The 18,961-nt window shown below is 38.6% G+C and overlaps 1 protein-coding gene across 1 annotated transcript; it reads left to right on the top strand.

Annotated features, from left to right (window-relative positions):
• The first annotated feature begins 3,423 nt into the window (after positions 1–3,423).
• Positions 3,424–4,371, top strand: LOC145990458 (histone-lysine N-methyltransferase SETMAR-like). The gene has a single exon (XM_083126151.1). The coding sequence runs from the start codon at positions 3,424–3,426 to the stop codon at positions 4,369–4,371; it is 948 nt and encodes a 315-aa protein (XP_082982277.1).
• Positions 4,372–18,961: the final 14,590 nt, after the last annotated feature.

Raw genomic sequence — 18,961 nt, 5'->3', positions numbered from 1 at the left:
CAGAAAAAAACATTCTTGTAGAGGATTCAGTAAACATTCATTTCAAGGCCGCTCGCAGGATTGTGCGTGTTTGTGTGTGTGGGGGGAAGGGGTCCGTGTTTAAAGTGGAGGAATCATAGAGTTATGGTTTCCCCCATTATGAGAATTTGCATCACCACCACTAAGTTAATTTGCATAGACGCTTAATCTGTCTTTCACAGCACCTCTCATCTATGTTTCCACGCCATAATTTCAAATTTTGAACTGTATTAATTCTTCCCAGATATCTCGGAGGGGCGAGTGCCACCGGCCTCCTTTTGTGGGCGCCTTTTAATATATTTATCAAGTTATGCCCACATTGCTTATGATTAATTGTTATTTAACGTGAATTATGTTAACTTGAAAATAAGAGCCAATGCATTGCTTATGGGTAACATGAATTATGTCGTAACTTCAAATTAAGAGCCAATCTTAGAAAATGAAGTGCATATTCGTGTTCAGGAGGTCAATTTCAGTGAGAAACAGCAACTTCTTTCTTTTCTGTAACAGAAAAAGTGAAAATTTTTAGAACAGTGTAATCAGCCGCCCGTCCAGAAATTTTCAAAGGGATTGATGATCTGGAGGAGAATATGTTTTCTTCTTTAGAAGTAAGTATTATATGTGGACCATGTGGACCATAATATCATACATATCATACAGTTGCGAAATTAGAACGTAAACTTTCGGCCAAGATATCGTGGCAACGACTGAATTACTGTGTAGTTGATTCTTTTTCTTAATACTTATGCACGTGTTCTAATCTTACGAAATTGTACAAGCCTCTGACAATCGCATGAAATAATTTCCGTGATTGTACGAAATTTTGAGAAAAAAACATTGTGTACAATCACGTTTATTTTCTTATAACATTGCAAGAGGTTTCCTCGTTTTTCTGTGCGTCTCCTCAAAAGTATTCATTGTCAATGCACTCTATTATGTTACTGAGTTATCACCAAAATAAGTGATACAGCATTCATTGCAATTGGTGTAACGCAACGCACATTTTTCTGATATGGTTATTACGTCACTCGTTCTTCTACAGGGTGCGGCACTTAAAACCAGCCCGTCCCTTCATAAGATATCATTAGATGAACAATTTGAATGATTAAGTGAAATTAAAACAAAATCAAACAAAAGCAATACACCAAATGAAATTTAATGTTGTGTGTTAAGATTTCTCACCTTCACAATAGATGCTGAAAGTGTCTTCCACCCACTTCAACACACGTCTGAGCACGTTTCAGGAGATTCATGTACACCTTTGTTAATTCTTGAGTGGTGATGCTGTTCATGATATTCTGGATGGAGGTCTTGAGTTCTTCAATTGTGTGTGGATTTGTTTCGAATACTTTCCCCTTTAACATTCCCCACAAGTAAAAGTCACAAGTTGACAAGTCGGGTGACCGAGGAGGCTACAGGCCTTTGCTAATTGTCCTCTCTGGAGTAAACATTTCATGCACACGGGATAGTGAAGCATTTGATGTGTGGCTTGTTGATCCGTCCTGCTGAAAGTAACAGAACTGACGCTCCTCTTCTGTCAATTGTTCATAAAACTCTTCCAGAATTCCCAAATACACGTTACTGTCTACTGTGGTTTCAAAAAATATGGGCCCCATAACGCGTTGTGCGGAAATGGCACAAACACCAATCTTTTCGTCATGCAATGGCTGCTCGTGGATTACGTGTGGATTCTGTGACGACCAATAGCGATTGTTTTGGGAATTTACGTATCCCGACAGGTGAAACCACGCCTCGTCACTCATGATGAGCATCAATGGATCCAAAACACCACTGGCAACATTCGTCAATAGTCATGAACAAAAATCCACCCTCTTCCCCGGGTCAAGCTCCCTCAGTTGTTGCACTACACTTATCCGGTAAGGTTTTAACTTCAGCGCCCTTAACACACGTCTACAACTTCGTTCACTAGCTGGAACCTGTTGTGTTGACTTAATTTCCTCGTTGATTTACGAGAACTTCTCGCCATTATGTTCTGCACCTGCCTTCGTAATTCAGGTGTGCAGACAGATGGTCGTCTGTCCCTGGGAGCATTTGCAACAGATCCTGTACGCCTCCATTTCCCAATCAAATCCTGTATTGTGCGTTTTGCTGGGACAGGACGTCCTGGAAATTTCTCCTGAAACAACTTCCTTGTTTGCACAAAGGATCCGGTGCGCACAAAAGCTTCAACAATTGCAACACGCTCAGTATCAAATACGGCATTATCACGGCTTCACCCAACAAGGCCTGATTCTCAACTGCTTTCACTCGACCACGGGTTCACAAGCCACCTGTTGGTGAGAAACAGAATTAGTAACTCATGCAACGCCATCTTCTGTTGACATGTTCATTTAGATGTTTTACATGTTCATTAGCAAAGCAATTACATCGGGATTACAGCGGGCTGGTTTTACGTGCCGCACCCTATACCTCTTGGATTAAATGCCACAATGAGGGTCAATGATGATATAATGATATAGATGACCATGCTTGACCAGAGTTCAAACCTGAGACCTTCGGCTTCGTAGCACTTCACCTTCGCCACACCACAACTGTATATACAGGGTGGCGTGCGGGAGTGGGAGATTTTGATAATGCCCTAATGCACAGTAATAATATATGTATTGTTACTTAATTCAGGACATAAAAATGTACATGTACCATACGCCATTTGCAAAGAACAAAACATAACTCACGGTTTGAAAATAACGTCCTCTAAATGGCGTATCATGTCCAGGAACGACGATATGAACTGGCCTGCAATATCGCCAGATTTGTGAGTGTATAATTTCTTTTTATGAGAATATTTAAAGGGTCGTGTGTTTACTACTCGTCCTCATTCACTGCAGGAACCAAAGGCTGCGATGTGAAGAGATTTGGTCTATCACTGCGGACGTACTGCAGAAAGTTATGAGAAACGTTCATTCCCGAATGCAGGAATGTTACCTCAGGGAGGTACGCCATCTAGAGGACGTTATTATCAAACCGTGAGTTATGTTTTGCTTTTTGCAAATGGCACACATGTACCTTTCTATGTCCTGAACTATGTAACAATATTTATATATATTATTACTGTGCATTACGGCATTATCAAAATCTCCTACTCTCGCGCGTCAGCATATATATACGAGGGACATTCCGAAAGTAAGTTTCGTCATTTTTTTCACAGGGAAGCTGTATTACAAAGTGAGAAAACACAGTACCATAACAAAATACAATATTTCCTGAATTCACTACGGGAGGAGCGAGAACAGAGGAGCGATGGTGCATGCACATAGTGCCGAAGAATAGAGATAAGCAGCAGACCGACGTGCCCGAGCTCATTCGAGTGCAAACCAGTATGGAAGAAAGACGTGTGCTGGAAACGTGGTCACAAATAGAAGTGCATGCTGTCGTGCGCTATGAATGGGCGCGTGGGATCAGTGTTTCAGATATTCATCGACGCCTACAGAGCGTCTATGGAGACAACGCCATGTCCCGTCAGATGGTTGGGTTCTGGTGTTCAATGAAGGAAGGCAGTGGGTGGAAGATGAAGACCAATCTGGGCGCCTTTCCACGTCCATGACTGCAACAAACGTCGACAGAGTACAGGAAATGGTGTTAGCCAACAGGCGCGTAACTGTGTCTGAAGTCGTATCCACATTGGGTGTTGGACGTGCCGAAGTCCACCACATGACTCACGACTTGTTGGGATATCGGAACGTGTCGGCAAGGTGGGTGCCGAAAAACTTCACCCCTGAGCACAAGACTGCGAGAATGAGAATAAGCCTCGAACACTTGATGCGGTACGAGCGCGAGGGCAATGACGTTCTGTTCAGGATCATCACAGCCAATGAGACATGGGGGCACAACGTTAACCCCAGAGACCAAGTCCACCTCAATGACATGGAAACATCCCAGCTCACCCGTCCAGAAAAAATCAAAGTGTCGCAGTCCGCAGGGAAAATTATGCTGACAGTGTTCTGGGACGCGAAGAGTATCATTTTGTTTGATTACCTCACTACAGGGACCATCAATGCGGCACGCTATTACCACACACTACGCAAACTGAAGTCCGCCATTCGATGCAAGAGACCAGGGCCCTTGAGGCGAGGGGTTTTATTCTTGAACGACAATGCAAGGCCCCACACAGCAATGGTAACTGCAGAACACATTTGTCGTCTGGGATGGGAGAGATTGAATCACCCGGCCTACAGCCCCGATCTTGCCCCATCAGACTTCCACCTTTTACCTGCGTTGAAGTCAGCACTATCGGGACGTCACTTCGGAAGCAACGAAGAGGTACAACAGGCTATGAAGAACTTCCTTAAATCGCTGGGCACCGATTTTTACCAGGATAGTTTTTTGAAATAGATTTAACGGTACGACAATTGAAGACTAAAATTGCTAAACGCTGTAAGTGCCACAATAATTCAATCACCGTTCTTCACGTTAAACTGTGAAATGTGGCATGCTTTATAATGTGGTAAACGTGAAATGTGGCTTGTAGCACTCTAAGTAGTTCAATTGTATCAATATCGGTGGCGACTATGTGGAAAACAACCAAAATACTGTATTTTGTTATGACATTGTATTCTTCTGTTTGTTGTAAAGCTTTCCTGTGAAAAAAAAATAACGAAACTTACTTTCGGAACGTCCGTCCTACATAAGAATGTCCTACAAAAAATGTCATGCCATACGCAACGACTTGGAAAAAATGATTTTTTTCTTAATTCTAAATTCTGCAAAAAATTAATCGCTTTAGAATTCCTGCTAGAACATTCGCTGTTGTCTAAAATAGAAAATATAGGTATACAGTGTAAGGAAAGTATCTCGAATATCAAGACAAGCTGATTTTCCTCCTGAATTCTCTAGCAGAAATTCTTAATAGATTTAATTATTGTTGAATGTAGAATACCACTGTACTTGGGACAAAATTAGAACTTACCAACCGATCCTTAACGTAATAAATGCTACCAAATAAGTAAGAAATATTCTAAAGCTACAAAATATGTATTTTTTAAATTTTCCATTAAATGTCCCCTGTCAGTTGTCTATACAGAGCTATTAATTATATAATCTAAATTGTTTCCTTTTAACTTAAAACCATTCACTCCATTTAAAGACCCCTCTACAAATTGGTTAATAAGAAATTGAAGTATCACTTTAATCACTAATCAGGTACTCAGTTCTATTTATCAGTTAAATTTTTCAATTAAAAAGTGAAAATAAACTACATGTTCTGAAAGATAACAAGTGATAATTTTAAATTTAACCTTACTGATTTACAACGGACTCTGGCGTTTCTTTTTCGAACTACAACTTTTTCCAGCAACACAGACTCGTTTCATAGAACAGCCTCGTTTTGGGATCAAAAAGAAAGAACAATCTTTCACTCGCGTGATTTGTTTCATTCCTGATACATTATTTTATTTTGGCCTCCGCAATGGTGCAGTGACTTGAAGTAAAACAGTCTGGGATTGGTTTTTCAGTGTTGGAACATTGCACAGTATTTGGGATTCCACGATTTGCTTACCTGGCCTCTAAGCAAATGTTGCCATTGTTTGTCAATCCTGTTTTCTACCTTCGCTTCATAGTAATATAATTTTAATAGGGGATGGTATTAACAAAATTGGGATTACCGGTATCCATTTAAAACACTCTAAATGAGACCTAAAATATGCTTTCAAAACCATGACTTAACCAAAATAAGACCTAAAGAAAAATTATAGTAAACACATGTAGTGTTACATTACCAATAAAAGCAGAATAATCGTATTCGCAAAAGTTACAAACTTGTCTAAATGAACTAAAGCATCGAGAAACAGGCGATAATGAAATATGACGTCACAAAAATCCGGTTCTGATAATAAATGTCAGGAGCAAATTGCACTGATCGCTTGCAACAATATTTTATCTCAATAATGCTTATATGTTCCCATAGAACTTATCTTAGAAAAAAAAAGTCAATGTAAATGTGACATGCAAAACTAAAGAGACAAGAATAGAATGAAAGAAGCGAAAAGGTAAGGAGGACATTTGTATAATAACAGAACCATACATTTTTCGGTCATTCAGAACTTAAGAACTCGCAGTATCATTATAAATTTGTGTATGAGATCATGAAATGAATAACAATCACCAGGCATGTTAGGTTTTTGGAAGCTTATGACTTGCTACATAATCAGATAGATTTACTGAACACATTTTTATTTCAGATTTGCAAAAACGGTTACTTGATGGGAAAATATTGTCCAGAATTTGAGATTTTCAGTTTTGGAAAATTTAGAACATTTGCCACACGAAATTTAAAAAAATTCCCGTACTGTCCAGTCCCTGCCAAAAAACATTCGGTCCTGGACATCCTTAATAATCACACAAGAAGCAAATATTCCCCATTCAAGATTGCACATAGAATTGCTCATCATTAGTAGGTATGAGAATGTCCTGCGTTGTTCATGTATCAATACTTTGACTTTATTGTGAAAATATGGATTCGTACAGTAACAGAAATGCCAAACATTGTCATAAAAGTAATAATAGCATTTCTAGTTGGCTATCTTTACTTCTTCTGAATCACAATGTCGCTTATTGTTTTAACTGTTTTAACTTTTCTGTCTGGCTTGATTAGTGCTGTACAAAATCACAAAAGTTATTTTCTACGGATCTTGAAAAATAATTGGAAAGGTTTGATGTTCAAATCCTCTTCTTTAATGTAACATTCAAAGATCACACAAGATAAAAATCCTTACCAATAGCTGTGCTTATTGTTATAATTACATGAAACATTTACCTGAAACAAACACTTTATTATAATGGAAATAATTTAAACCATAGGATATCGTCTGAATCATCATGCACAATTCCGTAGGTAAGATTAATCTGAGTTCATATTATTATTATAAGCGAGCAAATGTTAGAAGAGAATATCGAATCAAACGCAACGTTCACATTTTACAAAATTTAGAAACCGCGTAAATAACATTTAAACTCGTTTCCCATGGAGGTAGAATTCTTATTAGAAGACCTTCTAGCCTCAGCGATTAGAAAGGCGATCTAGCAGGAAGTCTCTATCTATGTAGATTACAGGTTTCAAATCGCAAATCCCGCAGAACATTACAATTATACATGTCGCACAATTTGTTCAGCGTTAGTTTTTATACGGAAAGTTGTAGTAAGAATTTAATAGTACAAAAGAACGCATTTGTATTTCTCAGAAAAGTGTCTCAAGATCCTTTGGGAAGTGGAAAGATGCCACCAAACCCACATTGCCTGATGACAGCCAAGTTCAAGATAAACTGAACACCAAGGCCTTCACGTATTCTGAGTAGCATGGGCAGAGGACGGTGATCACGATGATCCAGGCAACAGCATCTACCAAGAGGAGGACAGTAAAAGCAACAGGTGAGAATTTTACATCCTGTACATAATGAATTTCGCTTATTATTCCAAGCAAAATAAGTATCTATGTGGCTCTGGTCAATAGTTTGGGGTGCAAAGGGACTCTGCCCACAAAGCAAATTTGGCTCAAGCAAGAATTAAAAGTTCATATCATATGGGTTCAGAAGTAGCTAGAGATTGTACCATGACGACATTTCAAATATCAAATTACTTAGCGGGGTCTCTATTTGTAGGGGTTCATTACTGCATGGTTATCAGTTTTGAAATGAAACATATTTAAGGCAACAAAACCTTTCAAACTTGAAGAAAGCTTTAGACAAGATTGTTCCATTTTTCTGTCGTTCGAAATCAGTAAAATCTCACAAGTGTGTTGAGAAACAAATGAAAATACTCTTTAGGAGGGCACTTTTGACCGGTTCCATATTTTTATTATTACACAACTTGTAGGTTGACCCATGCCAGAAAAGTTCATACTGATTTCTTCATTCTTGACAATCTTAATAATAAGGTTGAAACTTGTCTTTAGTTGATAATGAATTATATCTCAGCATTGTGTTTATTCGTCTTTATCTTGTACCTTTCAGAGGCAACTCGCTTATCCAGGGACGACAAAACCAAACTGCTGCAAAGTAGAAGGGGAACAATCACAACTAATTGGTAAGTACCGTTGACTCCATACTCTGTACTTGCTGTTGACATAAATATATTTAAAAATTTCTCACAATGTTATTCTTGAAACTAGAGTCATTCTGTTCACATCAAATCGAGGATTACAACTCGTACATTTTCGCATTAGTTTTCAGCCAGTTCTAAAACCCTATCGTCAATGTCAAAGTTAATTTTTTGGCTGATTTTGCAGTAAAACTAACAAAATTTCAACTCCCGAGTACCAAGCTTTCAATTGCTTCGAGAACATCAACACAACTAATGTCATGTGATGAAAGAAAGCGGAAGAATTATTTCTCTTTTGCAATTTTTTTAAAAGTTGTATTTAATGTTATTTTGTTCACAGAGGTAATAGTTTAATTGTATGATAATTTAAAATGGACGGCTTTCATATTAACGAAAGCAAAATCATAAGCCTCATGAATTTTTTCACACTATTTCTACATTATGTAATCAACTTTATTATTTATGCGTGCAGTGGAGTGCCCATGGGGATAGAAGTTATAAACCCCCTTTTGATTAAACTTTCCAAAAATAAATTAAATAAACACATGTCCCCCTTAAGAAGTCTGTGTGTGCCACTGATTGATTTTGTGGAATGCTTTCTTCACTTGATATGTGAGCATATGTTCAGCCCATATGATTGCAAAAGAACAGCACTTTTCATTTATACTGGTATTCGATTTAATTTGCTTCGCTGTTTTGAAGCTTTTGGCTAATCGCGAAGATCACGATGAATGATCATGTGAGGAAATTAATGAAGAGAGACTCACGAAGAACAACCATGGCCAGGCCGGGATTAGAACCCAGGTCGCCTGTCATCGTAACGCACTATGCTAACCACTCGACCACGGCGGTCGGAAGGAATTCTCGCGTAAATGTTACAAGATGAATGCGATAATATGATTGGGGAACTTATTTCTGCTTAAAAATTGAGTGAAATGGTTCAAATACAGTTTACATAAAAAAAAAAAATCATCACAACGAATCCTGTGAACAAAAAATGAAATAATTGGTTTCAGGCTAAATGTGGAATAAGCAACAATGAAGCAAACTGGTTGAACAGGTACACCTAGAAATGCATAACACTTATGAAATATAACCCAAAACCACACACTACACCAGCCTGGGGTTGGGGGTTAGGCGGTCAGCCTGTGCGCCAAGAACTCAAATGCATTTGCCATTGAGGTGTCTATTCCTGCAAATAGTAGCAAATATTTTACAAAAGTTGTTCTACATGTGTAAGGTGTGGGTGGATGTTTCGTACACTGAGTTTGGAATAAGCTGTCACCATTTCCATAGCAAGAACCGCGCGATGTTGTCGCTACCTACTGTCAACTGCCTTCTGGTGGGAGAAGCCAGGCCGCCAATAAGCTAAAAGAGAATGCACAAATGTTTGTGCAGCACACTAAACACCACCACGCTAACTGTCCAAAATGAACTTCTTGAATGACATAAAAAAAAGCTAGTAATACAGTAGGAAGTGGCAACACCGTGTGCTCCCCATTCGCCCTTCGCAGAAACTGTCGACCAATCGCTAGCGCGGGAAAGGTGACGAGTTGGAACAAGCGCGGTATGGCTTCCGCCTAGTGGCGTGCACAAGGGGTTTGGTGCGGGTCATATCACCCTTTTCTTTGGCCAAGTATTCAGTGGCGCAGGAACGGGGGGTACAGGGGTACATTGTACCCCCTAAATTTTTGAAGGGGGTACTGTAACCCCCTAAATCCGTAAATCGAGTTGTACCCCCTGTACCCCCCCTTGGTAATTTGACAGCAGACGCAAGGTGCTACTGTTAAAAGAACCTATTTTCAGTTCGCCCAATAAAAAAGTATATATTGTTTATAACTTATAAACATTATCTTCCTTACCACAGAAATTCAAACCATTCTAAACTTATTCTACTATTGAGAGACCACAAGGAAAAAAATCTTGGACGAAAAGTCCCCTCGCAGCTTTCCCTTCTTCCATTCAGCTCGGGCCCTAAGGAAGCATGTTCCACTCTCACCCTCCCCTCCACGCGGGAGTAGGGTGCACAGGAGTCGCGGGTGTGCTCAGGTTGTTTGCTTGTAGTTCCATTACGTTGTGGTTGCTACTAGTTAGTTCATTGACCTAAGTTCTTGGAAACCTCTTTAAGGAGATGAAATTTTTTTTAAAATGTGTGTGGAACGATGGAATCAGATTTGCTCTCAGAAAATCACGCTGCAGACGAATGCTCCTTTGCGTAAGGGAGGGGGGGGGTACACTTTTCTAAAGAAATGGTCGCATCGATTCGAAGGGTATATGACTGATCCCATTTTCTTTTGAATATTTAAAATAGAATTTACCAAAACGAAATACTTACACGATCGAGAAGAGACACTACAGACCAACTTGAGGGGGGGGGGTTACAATGTACTGCTGTACCTCACCCATATTTTTCATAACTTTGTAAGGGGGTGTTCGGAAAACTATACTTAAACCTATATATTAAGATATTTTGTAATAGAGTCCGATTAGCCTATCTGAGCATGAAGTGAATCTAGAATAAGTTTTAATGACTTCCGAGTGGAAACCGAAACACAAATTAACACAAACAAGAACGAGAAGGACCTCGCCACACAGGAGACGAGATGAGGCTGTGACAATTTTCGACTCATTTCATTGCGATATCATTCCTAGGTGAAATGAAATTTTTCCTAGACATTTAAACAAGGTGCAATTTGCGATATTATCAGAGGGGGGGATTATTTTTACCTATGTATTATAGCCTGACAAGTTAAGTCCCGATATGCGCAGATCGCTGCGGAGCACTTCCTATTACGTCATCCTCCCCACCACTCTTCTACTCCCTGATCTGGCGTTGAGAGTACCAGTGGTGCCAACTAAGCAAAATTAAGCTAAAACAAATATGACGATTTTCATGGTACAGCGGCTCTCAGCGACAGACAAACCTGCAAACAAAACTGAAATCGATGCGGAGAATAGAGTGAAAGCATTGTGAACAATAAACAAAAGGAAATTGTACTTAAAAATTCAAAGTGTACCTTATGTGAAACAGTATTCGATTGACACGAAATTTAGAAACGCGGGGCACACCATAATACGACTTCCGCCTTACCACGCAGACTTAAATCCCATTGAACTTGTGTGTGGGGGGGGGGGGGAATCAAGGGTAAGGCAAGGGAATTCATTTCGGATTCACTGGACGCAAAGAAAGATTTGCTGGGAAAATTATTTAGTGAATATTCTGTACAGAAATGGATTAAATGTTGTGAACACGTGAAAAAAATTGAAGATTCTTACTTTGAAAGAGATGGACTTATGGACGAGCGTGTAGATGAACTGATAATTAGACTTGGTGAAGCCGATTCAGATTCATCGGTAGACACAGACTCGGATGAGTGGGAGAGTGAAACTGAAGAAGGAGAACTGGAAAGCATTTAGAAGGTGAGCTCAGTTCTATCGTTTATATATTTTTAATTTTTCTATCGTTTTATTTGTTACATTTCTTATGCTGGTAAAAATATCCCTAATATAACTTAATTCATTTAAGATTTAAAGGGAAAATATCAAAATGTATTTAGAATTTAGAGTAATCAATAGGTAGCGTAGGTGAGGGGATACTAATTCATGTCTTTCACATTCAAATTTCGTTGAAAATTCTCAGACGATTCCTCTCCCTCCAGGTTTGCAACACTGCGAACGAACGTCGCCGCAGACAATGGGGTGGGGAAATGTGATGCGAGGTGCGCAAACAATGGATTGCAGCGTCTTGTTTTTAAACTTGTCAAGTTATAGAATGCAACACAAACACAACGCCATTTTAAGTTAAACCCTAAAGTCAATCTGTATGAAAATTACATTAGTCAGATGAATGCACGAGATAAATGAAACTCACTGCAGGTTCTATTGGTAGATTTTGGATTGGATTCGCAAGGTCTTTGAGACTTTGAGTGAGATGAGAATGTTTGATTGATTTATTTGGTTTATTTTACTTCGCATTTCTGCCACTTTTGGCTAATCGCAAAGATGAGGATGGGCGATGATATCATGAAATTGATGAACACTCACATGCCCAACCTGGTACCTCTGGCGTCAAAGCACCCTATGCCAACCCCTCCGCCACGGAGACCGCCGAGGTGGGAATGTGTTTCTTTGTAGATGCGAAAATCTATAACTGTGACTTTAAAGTTTACCTTTTCACATAAACGAGAAACTGACATGTCACACTAAAACACACGCATATATCTGCATTTAATACTACATACGAAAGGAAACCTTGGGCGGTTCTTCATATTGTCCACCAAAGATTGAAACGAAAAAAGAACAAAACATTTTGAGCGTATGCCTTTCCTTGATTCCTCTGACATCTGAAGTATTTCGGTTTTGTATATGTAATGATAGTACTTTCAGTGCTTGAAGAGTGTCATCAGGTACAGCTAATTATATAACAAATAAATGCTTTGTCAAACGTTTCACAAATATTTCAAAGTTAGATTTCTTTACGAGTTGATCGGGAACTATCTCAACTCATTTTTTTTTTATATATATATACACAACGCCTTACAGATGTCCGAGTAAATACCAAATACATGGCTTCTAAAAGACATTGGATGTGGTACACATCTGCCATAAATTGTTTAAAGATATTTTTATGCGTAGCTATGGGAATTTAAAATTAGAATGAACTGAACTGAAGTGGTACCCTATAAGTATGATATATTCATAATGTGGTTTCTATAGTCAGTGGGTGGGAGATGATTATTCCTGGTTGGGGTGGCTCAAGATCCTCCTCACCCCCTTTAATCTCAACCTGCATTAAAATGAATAGATGTATCGTTGTTCGCAATTTTCACATTTCGAACTCCTGATTTTCCGTTCCGTTAAATTGAAATAAGGCCAGAACGAAGTCCAGAGCTTTATATGTTTCAGAATTGTTATCTCGTTTTAAAATCTGTTTAAAAAAATCTAAGAAAAACAAAGAAAAATAGTTATGCAAATTTTGCATTAAATAACAGGACATTCATGTGTGCTGTTCTAAAATTGAATATTTCCCATGCCTTCACATTATACCTAACTATCAAGGATGTATTTAGGAATGGGTCCGGACACTCCCCCGAAAGACTTACCAAGAAGTAAAAGTAAATAATCAAAATATAATTGTTTAGCATTTGTTATATAATCGATGGTTATTTCCGCTGAACGTATTGGAAGGCAGGGAATTTGGCTCATACGGCTTTGAAGGGTTCCAAAAGATTTATGCACACAACTAATGATAATATCCATAAAATATTAATCAGAAACTGTACTTTTCGTTAATTGGATCTAACTCCTTGTTTGTTATTCAATAAATATTCAATTATTTTTCTATTTGATATTAAATTCCTTGCCAGGGCAGTTGTTTTTATGCAAATCTTGGCGATCTTAACTACACGTAAGCTAGATAATGAATATATGCTTTTATATCTATTGTTTTACTATCTTTTACGTATTCATGTAAAAACAACAATACAATATTAATTAACTTACATATTTAATTAATATTTTAATTTAATTAAATATAATTATTATAATTATATTTATTATTATTATTATTATTATTATTATTATTATTGCAACACTTGGTTGAACCCCCGAAATGTATTTCTAGGTGCAGTAGTATTTGTGTTTATATATATATATATATATATATATATATATATATATATATATATATATATATATATGGGAGGCTGAATTTTGTACCCCCCCAAATGAAAAACGTTCCTGCGCCACTGCCAGTATTTCTAAGGAAAAAAGAACGTTTAAGAGAGGAAAATATGGGAAAGTGAAGGCAGACTACTAAAAAAAGTATACGACCCCCTCTTCCTTTCGAAAATCCAAGCCACTTGCATTCACCATTTCTCTCTAGCCCCTTTTAACTCACTTCGCACTCACGCCTATAGTTGGTTGCAAAATTCAACACTGAGAAGTCCACTTCGCTGATTTAGTGTCTTCACCGTTTGCACTGCATTCTGGAGCGGTATAGAATGTGATCTATGGTCACGTGATGCGTGCTAACCAATCAAATGAACGCTCGAGTATCATGCAGGAGGCATTTGTTAAATTTTCTGTACTACAACACCGCTGTTCTTGTGTACAACGTCTGCTTGGTTCAACACAATATCCTTGCAGCAGACTGAGACCGGGATGCAACTGAACTGCATCTGGTGTCAAAAAGTTCAGCAAACTAGACGGGACCTCTGAATCACAATGTGCTCCACTGATTGCTCATTGTTTGTATTGCCATGTACCACTTTTATATTTCGTTTATACCAATAAGTTTCTCAAGTAAACTGATTAAAGGTGGGGAGGGGGGCGGAAATTTTACGCAGCCTTTCCCACCACAGTTCTGTGACGTCAGAAAAAAAATGACGTTGGAGACATCATCACATCCTTTTTCGCAAAAAAATGCATCGATATGATTTTGAAATTAAAATTCCAATTTGGAAGGTGTCCCCTATTTGAAAACTTTAGCAAACCGGTGCAAACGAAATTTCCGTTGCACGGATTTTTTCTCCGCTTTCAAATAGGAAGCCAGATCCCTAACTTTGAATTTTATTTTCTTCCTAACCATAACGATAAAAAACATGAAATATTTCGATGATCGTTTTTGTGAGGAAAATGTCTCTCCTATAGTGACTTGTTGTTCTTGTGAATAAATTGTTAGTTAAGTGTTATTGTTTGTCATTATTTTCTAGATCACCGGTAAGTAACACTAAAACAAATACTTTCTTTTACAGGTTCCAGTAAATTAATAATTTGATTAAAAAAAAACAGATCTTTGCCTTAACCCTCCCCTCGAAAAAGAAGGCCTATCTTGGGCCAGTGAAAAAACTGGGGGTCCATTTTTAAAGGTTCCTTCAACTTTAGGGGAAAAGGGGTGGGGCAAGGGAGGGTACAGAGGGGGAAGAACCAGCGCTGCGGAGGGGTGAATGGTCCGTGGGGGATGTAACCCAGGCCAGGAGGGACGTAGGCACCAGCGGGTTGCTGAAAAAGCAGTCGTTGGTGAAAACTCCATACTTCCACCCTTTCACGAGCCCTGTCTGAATGGGCTCCTTGGGGCTCCTGGTCTCGGTATCGGGGTGGTGCGATGGCGTACAGGAGGCGTGGGTGAATACTCGCCTCTGTCTTTGTTTGTGAGAGGCGGGGGAGTCCGTCTCTTTTCCCTCCTTAGTTGTGTAGAGGAAGGGTTGCAGGGGATGTAGTGGTTGCATGGAAACTCGCACGATTCGCTCCTACACTCCACACCGCTCGGTCTTCTGTCGCCTGGAAGCAGTTCGATCTCCTTTCCATTTTTTTCCTGATTGTTTTCCAGTATTCCTCCAGTGACTCATGGTGCCACAATCAGAACAGCTATCGAAAAGTATGGAGCATTCTCAGATTACATTCTCTTTAGACTATTTTACGTCGTTTTTTGTACGTCTCTAGGTGCATCGCGACAATGGGGATGAATAATAAAACGTACCCCAGGCTTCACAGAGCGTAAGGTCAGTTAGGGCTTTTAACTAGGGCATCGGTATCGGAAAGTATCGGTTGGACTTTATTTACTGATACCAGCTGACAAGGTTCCGTCGTTCCGATCGTTCGGGGGGTAAAATTCGATTGATTTTGTACCAATATTATGTGGAAAATACTGTATTTTGTGCTTACATAACAGAATATTATATTCTGATATAATTCTAAAGCCGTTTTAAAGCAAAACTCTGGTAAATTATTGCTTATAATTCTAGTGGATTATTCACCCAGCAATATTAGTCAACATATTGAACAATTTTCAATTTTTACAATTTTCAAGCAACAGTATAGGTATCGGTATGGGGTAAGGGTATCCGTTTCAAAGCGGTATAGGTTCAAAGCTGTATGTTGCTTTAATGACACACAGAACTTTTCTCAGTTCTATAAACTATTGTTTATTTCGGATCAGCAACACCAATAGCATCACTTTTCTAATATTCTCAGATGAGTTCAGAAAACATTAATTATCACAAAAAACATGAATTCTATGAACACATATTCATGTTGCAGAGAAAAACTTCTAACAGTTTGAATATTCCGTTGAAATACTTCTGTTAGCTACAAACATTATAATTGCAGCCACCAATCTTACACATTGAAAACAAACTAACATTTTCTGTCATTTTTTTGTACATTTCTTGAACAGTATGATAGTTCAATACTCCTAATGTGCATCTCTAAGTTTTGATTTTGCGAACTTCACAAAGAATGTGTTAATATTCTAAACATTCCTTACCCATAAGTGTGTTTAACAAAGCTTCTGCAATCATTTTAAGCTATCGCTAAGTTCCATCTATGTAAATCCACACACAATGTGTTCAAATACACCTATGAAGAACTTTTCCAATACCACAGATATTTTGTGCCAGATAACACTGTTCGCTTGTCGCATTTACCTTTACACCTGTGGCGTACACTGCGTTCAAAACCTGGGATAATGTTTAAATGGACAGTAATTTGCTAATGGGGGGTCCTTCTCGTTCATTATTTTGAATTTGAAGTGATGTGACATTGTGATTACATATACACATCTCCCAAGTAATTACGAAAGAGTATATTAAGAGAACAACAATAAGGAAAGGATTTCAAGTACTTCATGATTATTTATAACAACTAGTTCTCATAAAATATAACATAGGAATAAACTTCTTACCTTGAATACTTCATTTCAACAGGAACTTCAATTTCAGGGTCACGTATGCACAGCAAGTTCTTTTTCACCACTATTTTTATCAAATAACAATCCTTATCCTGGTAACAACGAAATTACTCAACCGGAATTGCCCAGATGCGGTTCTGATATGATTTAATCTTCTTAAGAGCAGAGAAACTTGCCTCAATCGTCGAAATTGTAGATGGAAATGTTAATACTAATTCTTCAATAAACTTACGAGTAAATAGTGTCATTGTCAATAATAGTTCGTTAAGCATGTAAACCATTTTTAGTTCACTGCTCACAAGACAGAACATAGTGTAATTCACAGAAATATAGTTCTTTCACTCACAACACTACACTCAAGACATTGCTACATGTATATAAATATTTCAGACAATGAACGCCGCTCGCGACCCGATGAGATTTCGGACCCTGGTTTTTCTGCTTTTTGTTATTTTTGAACTGCAGTCATAAACAATTGCCGGTCAGCCACCTTCTCGTCCTAGCTACGGATCCAAAAATTTCTCATCGCCGGTATCACGCACCTATCCTGGTTGTTTGAAAAGGACAATACCCTCTTTTTCTAGTGTTCTACGAGTGTTCCTTGGAACACTGATGTTCTTGTCCCAGAGGGAAATTTTTACGTCATATGCCATCCTTCCCCACTTTGCTGTAAATTTTTGTCCCCAAAATTGCCGTTTCTGGGAAAATTCTATGCTGGGTTGGCAACACCGTACAATGGGTGCGAGACGACTGACTGCATTCAACGCACGTCCCTCTTGCAAACTCCTAAGAAATATGCTTGCCAACTCCTAGAAAATCAGGTTGCGAACTCCCAAAGCTGAATCATCTGAAGGATTTTATTCAGATTTTCTAATCTTCTCTTCTGGGTTTTAGTCCCTGGGCCTCGGACTCCCCAGCAAATCGCTACGATGAGGATGAATGGTGAATATATTATGATTAAACGATGATACAAACGCCACATCTATGTCTTTACCAGGATTCGAACCTAGAACGTAAGCATCTAGCAGTTCCTGGCTATTGAACGTGTCCCACCATGAGTCACTGGACCCCACACACTATTTCATATATGTGTGTGTCCATTACCCCCCCCCCCCACCGTATCCAGTAAGGTAATTTTATTTGTTATCTACCAGTAGGACTTTAGGAATTCTCGAACTTTTTGTATTGGCTGTTTTACCCAGCTCGGCTATATGAACATCTTACATTAATAGTCTTTTGTTCATTCTTCATCTTATTTGGGTTCTTCTGCCCTCTTCCATTCTGGTGCTTACTGTCACTTCTTCCCTACTTTCATCTTTGTGTTTGCCTTTGGCTAATTTCCGTCACTTTTTACTCCATGGGATTAGTTGCGACGACGAGGATAAAAGAGAATTGATGAAATTCCGTAAGCTCTGGGGATTTTGTGACACTTTTCTTATTATTTTTTGTTTACCACAAGAAAGTATCAAACTGCAGCGTCTCGGTAAGAAACTACAATAGGAATTTCAAACTTGAACTTTTGAATGCTGATAATTATTTTGTAAGACATTTAGTGAGAATTGAAATAATGCAACAATATTTGTCAGAATATCAACCCATGGATTCGGGTGACTTTGTGGCAGTGCAATTTCCAATGTATAGCTAAATAAGATGCGGCCACAGATACGATCTTTTCTTGTGGTTAGCTACTCATGATATGTTGCTGTACTTCACAAGCTGTAACATATTGGAACATTTTGACAAGGAAGAAGAGAACAATACCCACTGGGCCGCTGCAAGTGCTGGTATATGCCCATGTTATACTCACGCTAAAACCTTTATTCAGTCCAACAATTAATGGATTGATTGTCGTCTTTCTGCCAATCTTGTCTAATCGCGACGGTAAGGATGAGTGATGATATGATGAAATTTATGAAGAGACACTTACAAACACCAAAGCTCAGGCCGGGAATCGAACTCGGGACCCTCGGCGTCGTATCGCGCTGTGCTAACCACTCGACCACGGAGGTCGGTAAATCCTACCATTAATTTGAGATTTCAGAAACCTTAAATATATATTTCGACGTCCAATTTTCATAGGGTGATCTATTTTAGACAATATTTCATACCTTGAATAAAGATGTTAGCTTCTGTGGCAACTTCCAGTGTTGCCAGTTCTTTCTATTGCAATTACAACAAAGCCGCACCTTTGCACTTCCTTGA

This window comes from Lepisma saccharinum, chromosome 7, assembly GCF_977018435.1.
Source record: "Lepisma saccharinum chromosome 7, izLepSacc3.1, whole genome shotgun sequence".
Lineage (NCBI taxonomy): Eukaryota > Metazoa > Arthropoda > Insecta > Zygentoma > Lepismatidae > Lepisma > Lepisma saccharinum.
Note: the sequence above shows the minus strand (reverse complement) of the source record. Positions and strands in the feature narration are given on the sequence as shown.

Coding starts and splice junctions, on each gene's coding strand:
- LOC145990458 (XM_083126151.1), top strand. CDS start 3,424: ATGGGCGCGTGGGATCAGTGTTTCAGATATTCATCGACGCCTACAGAG.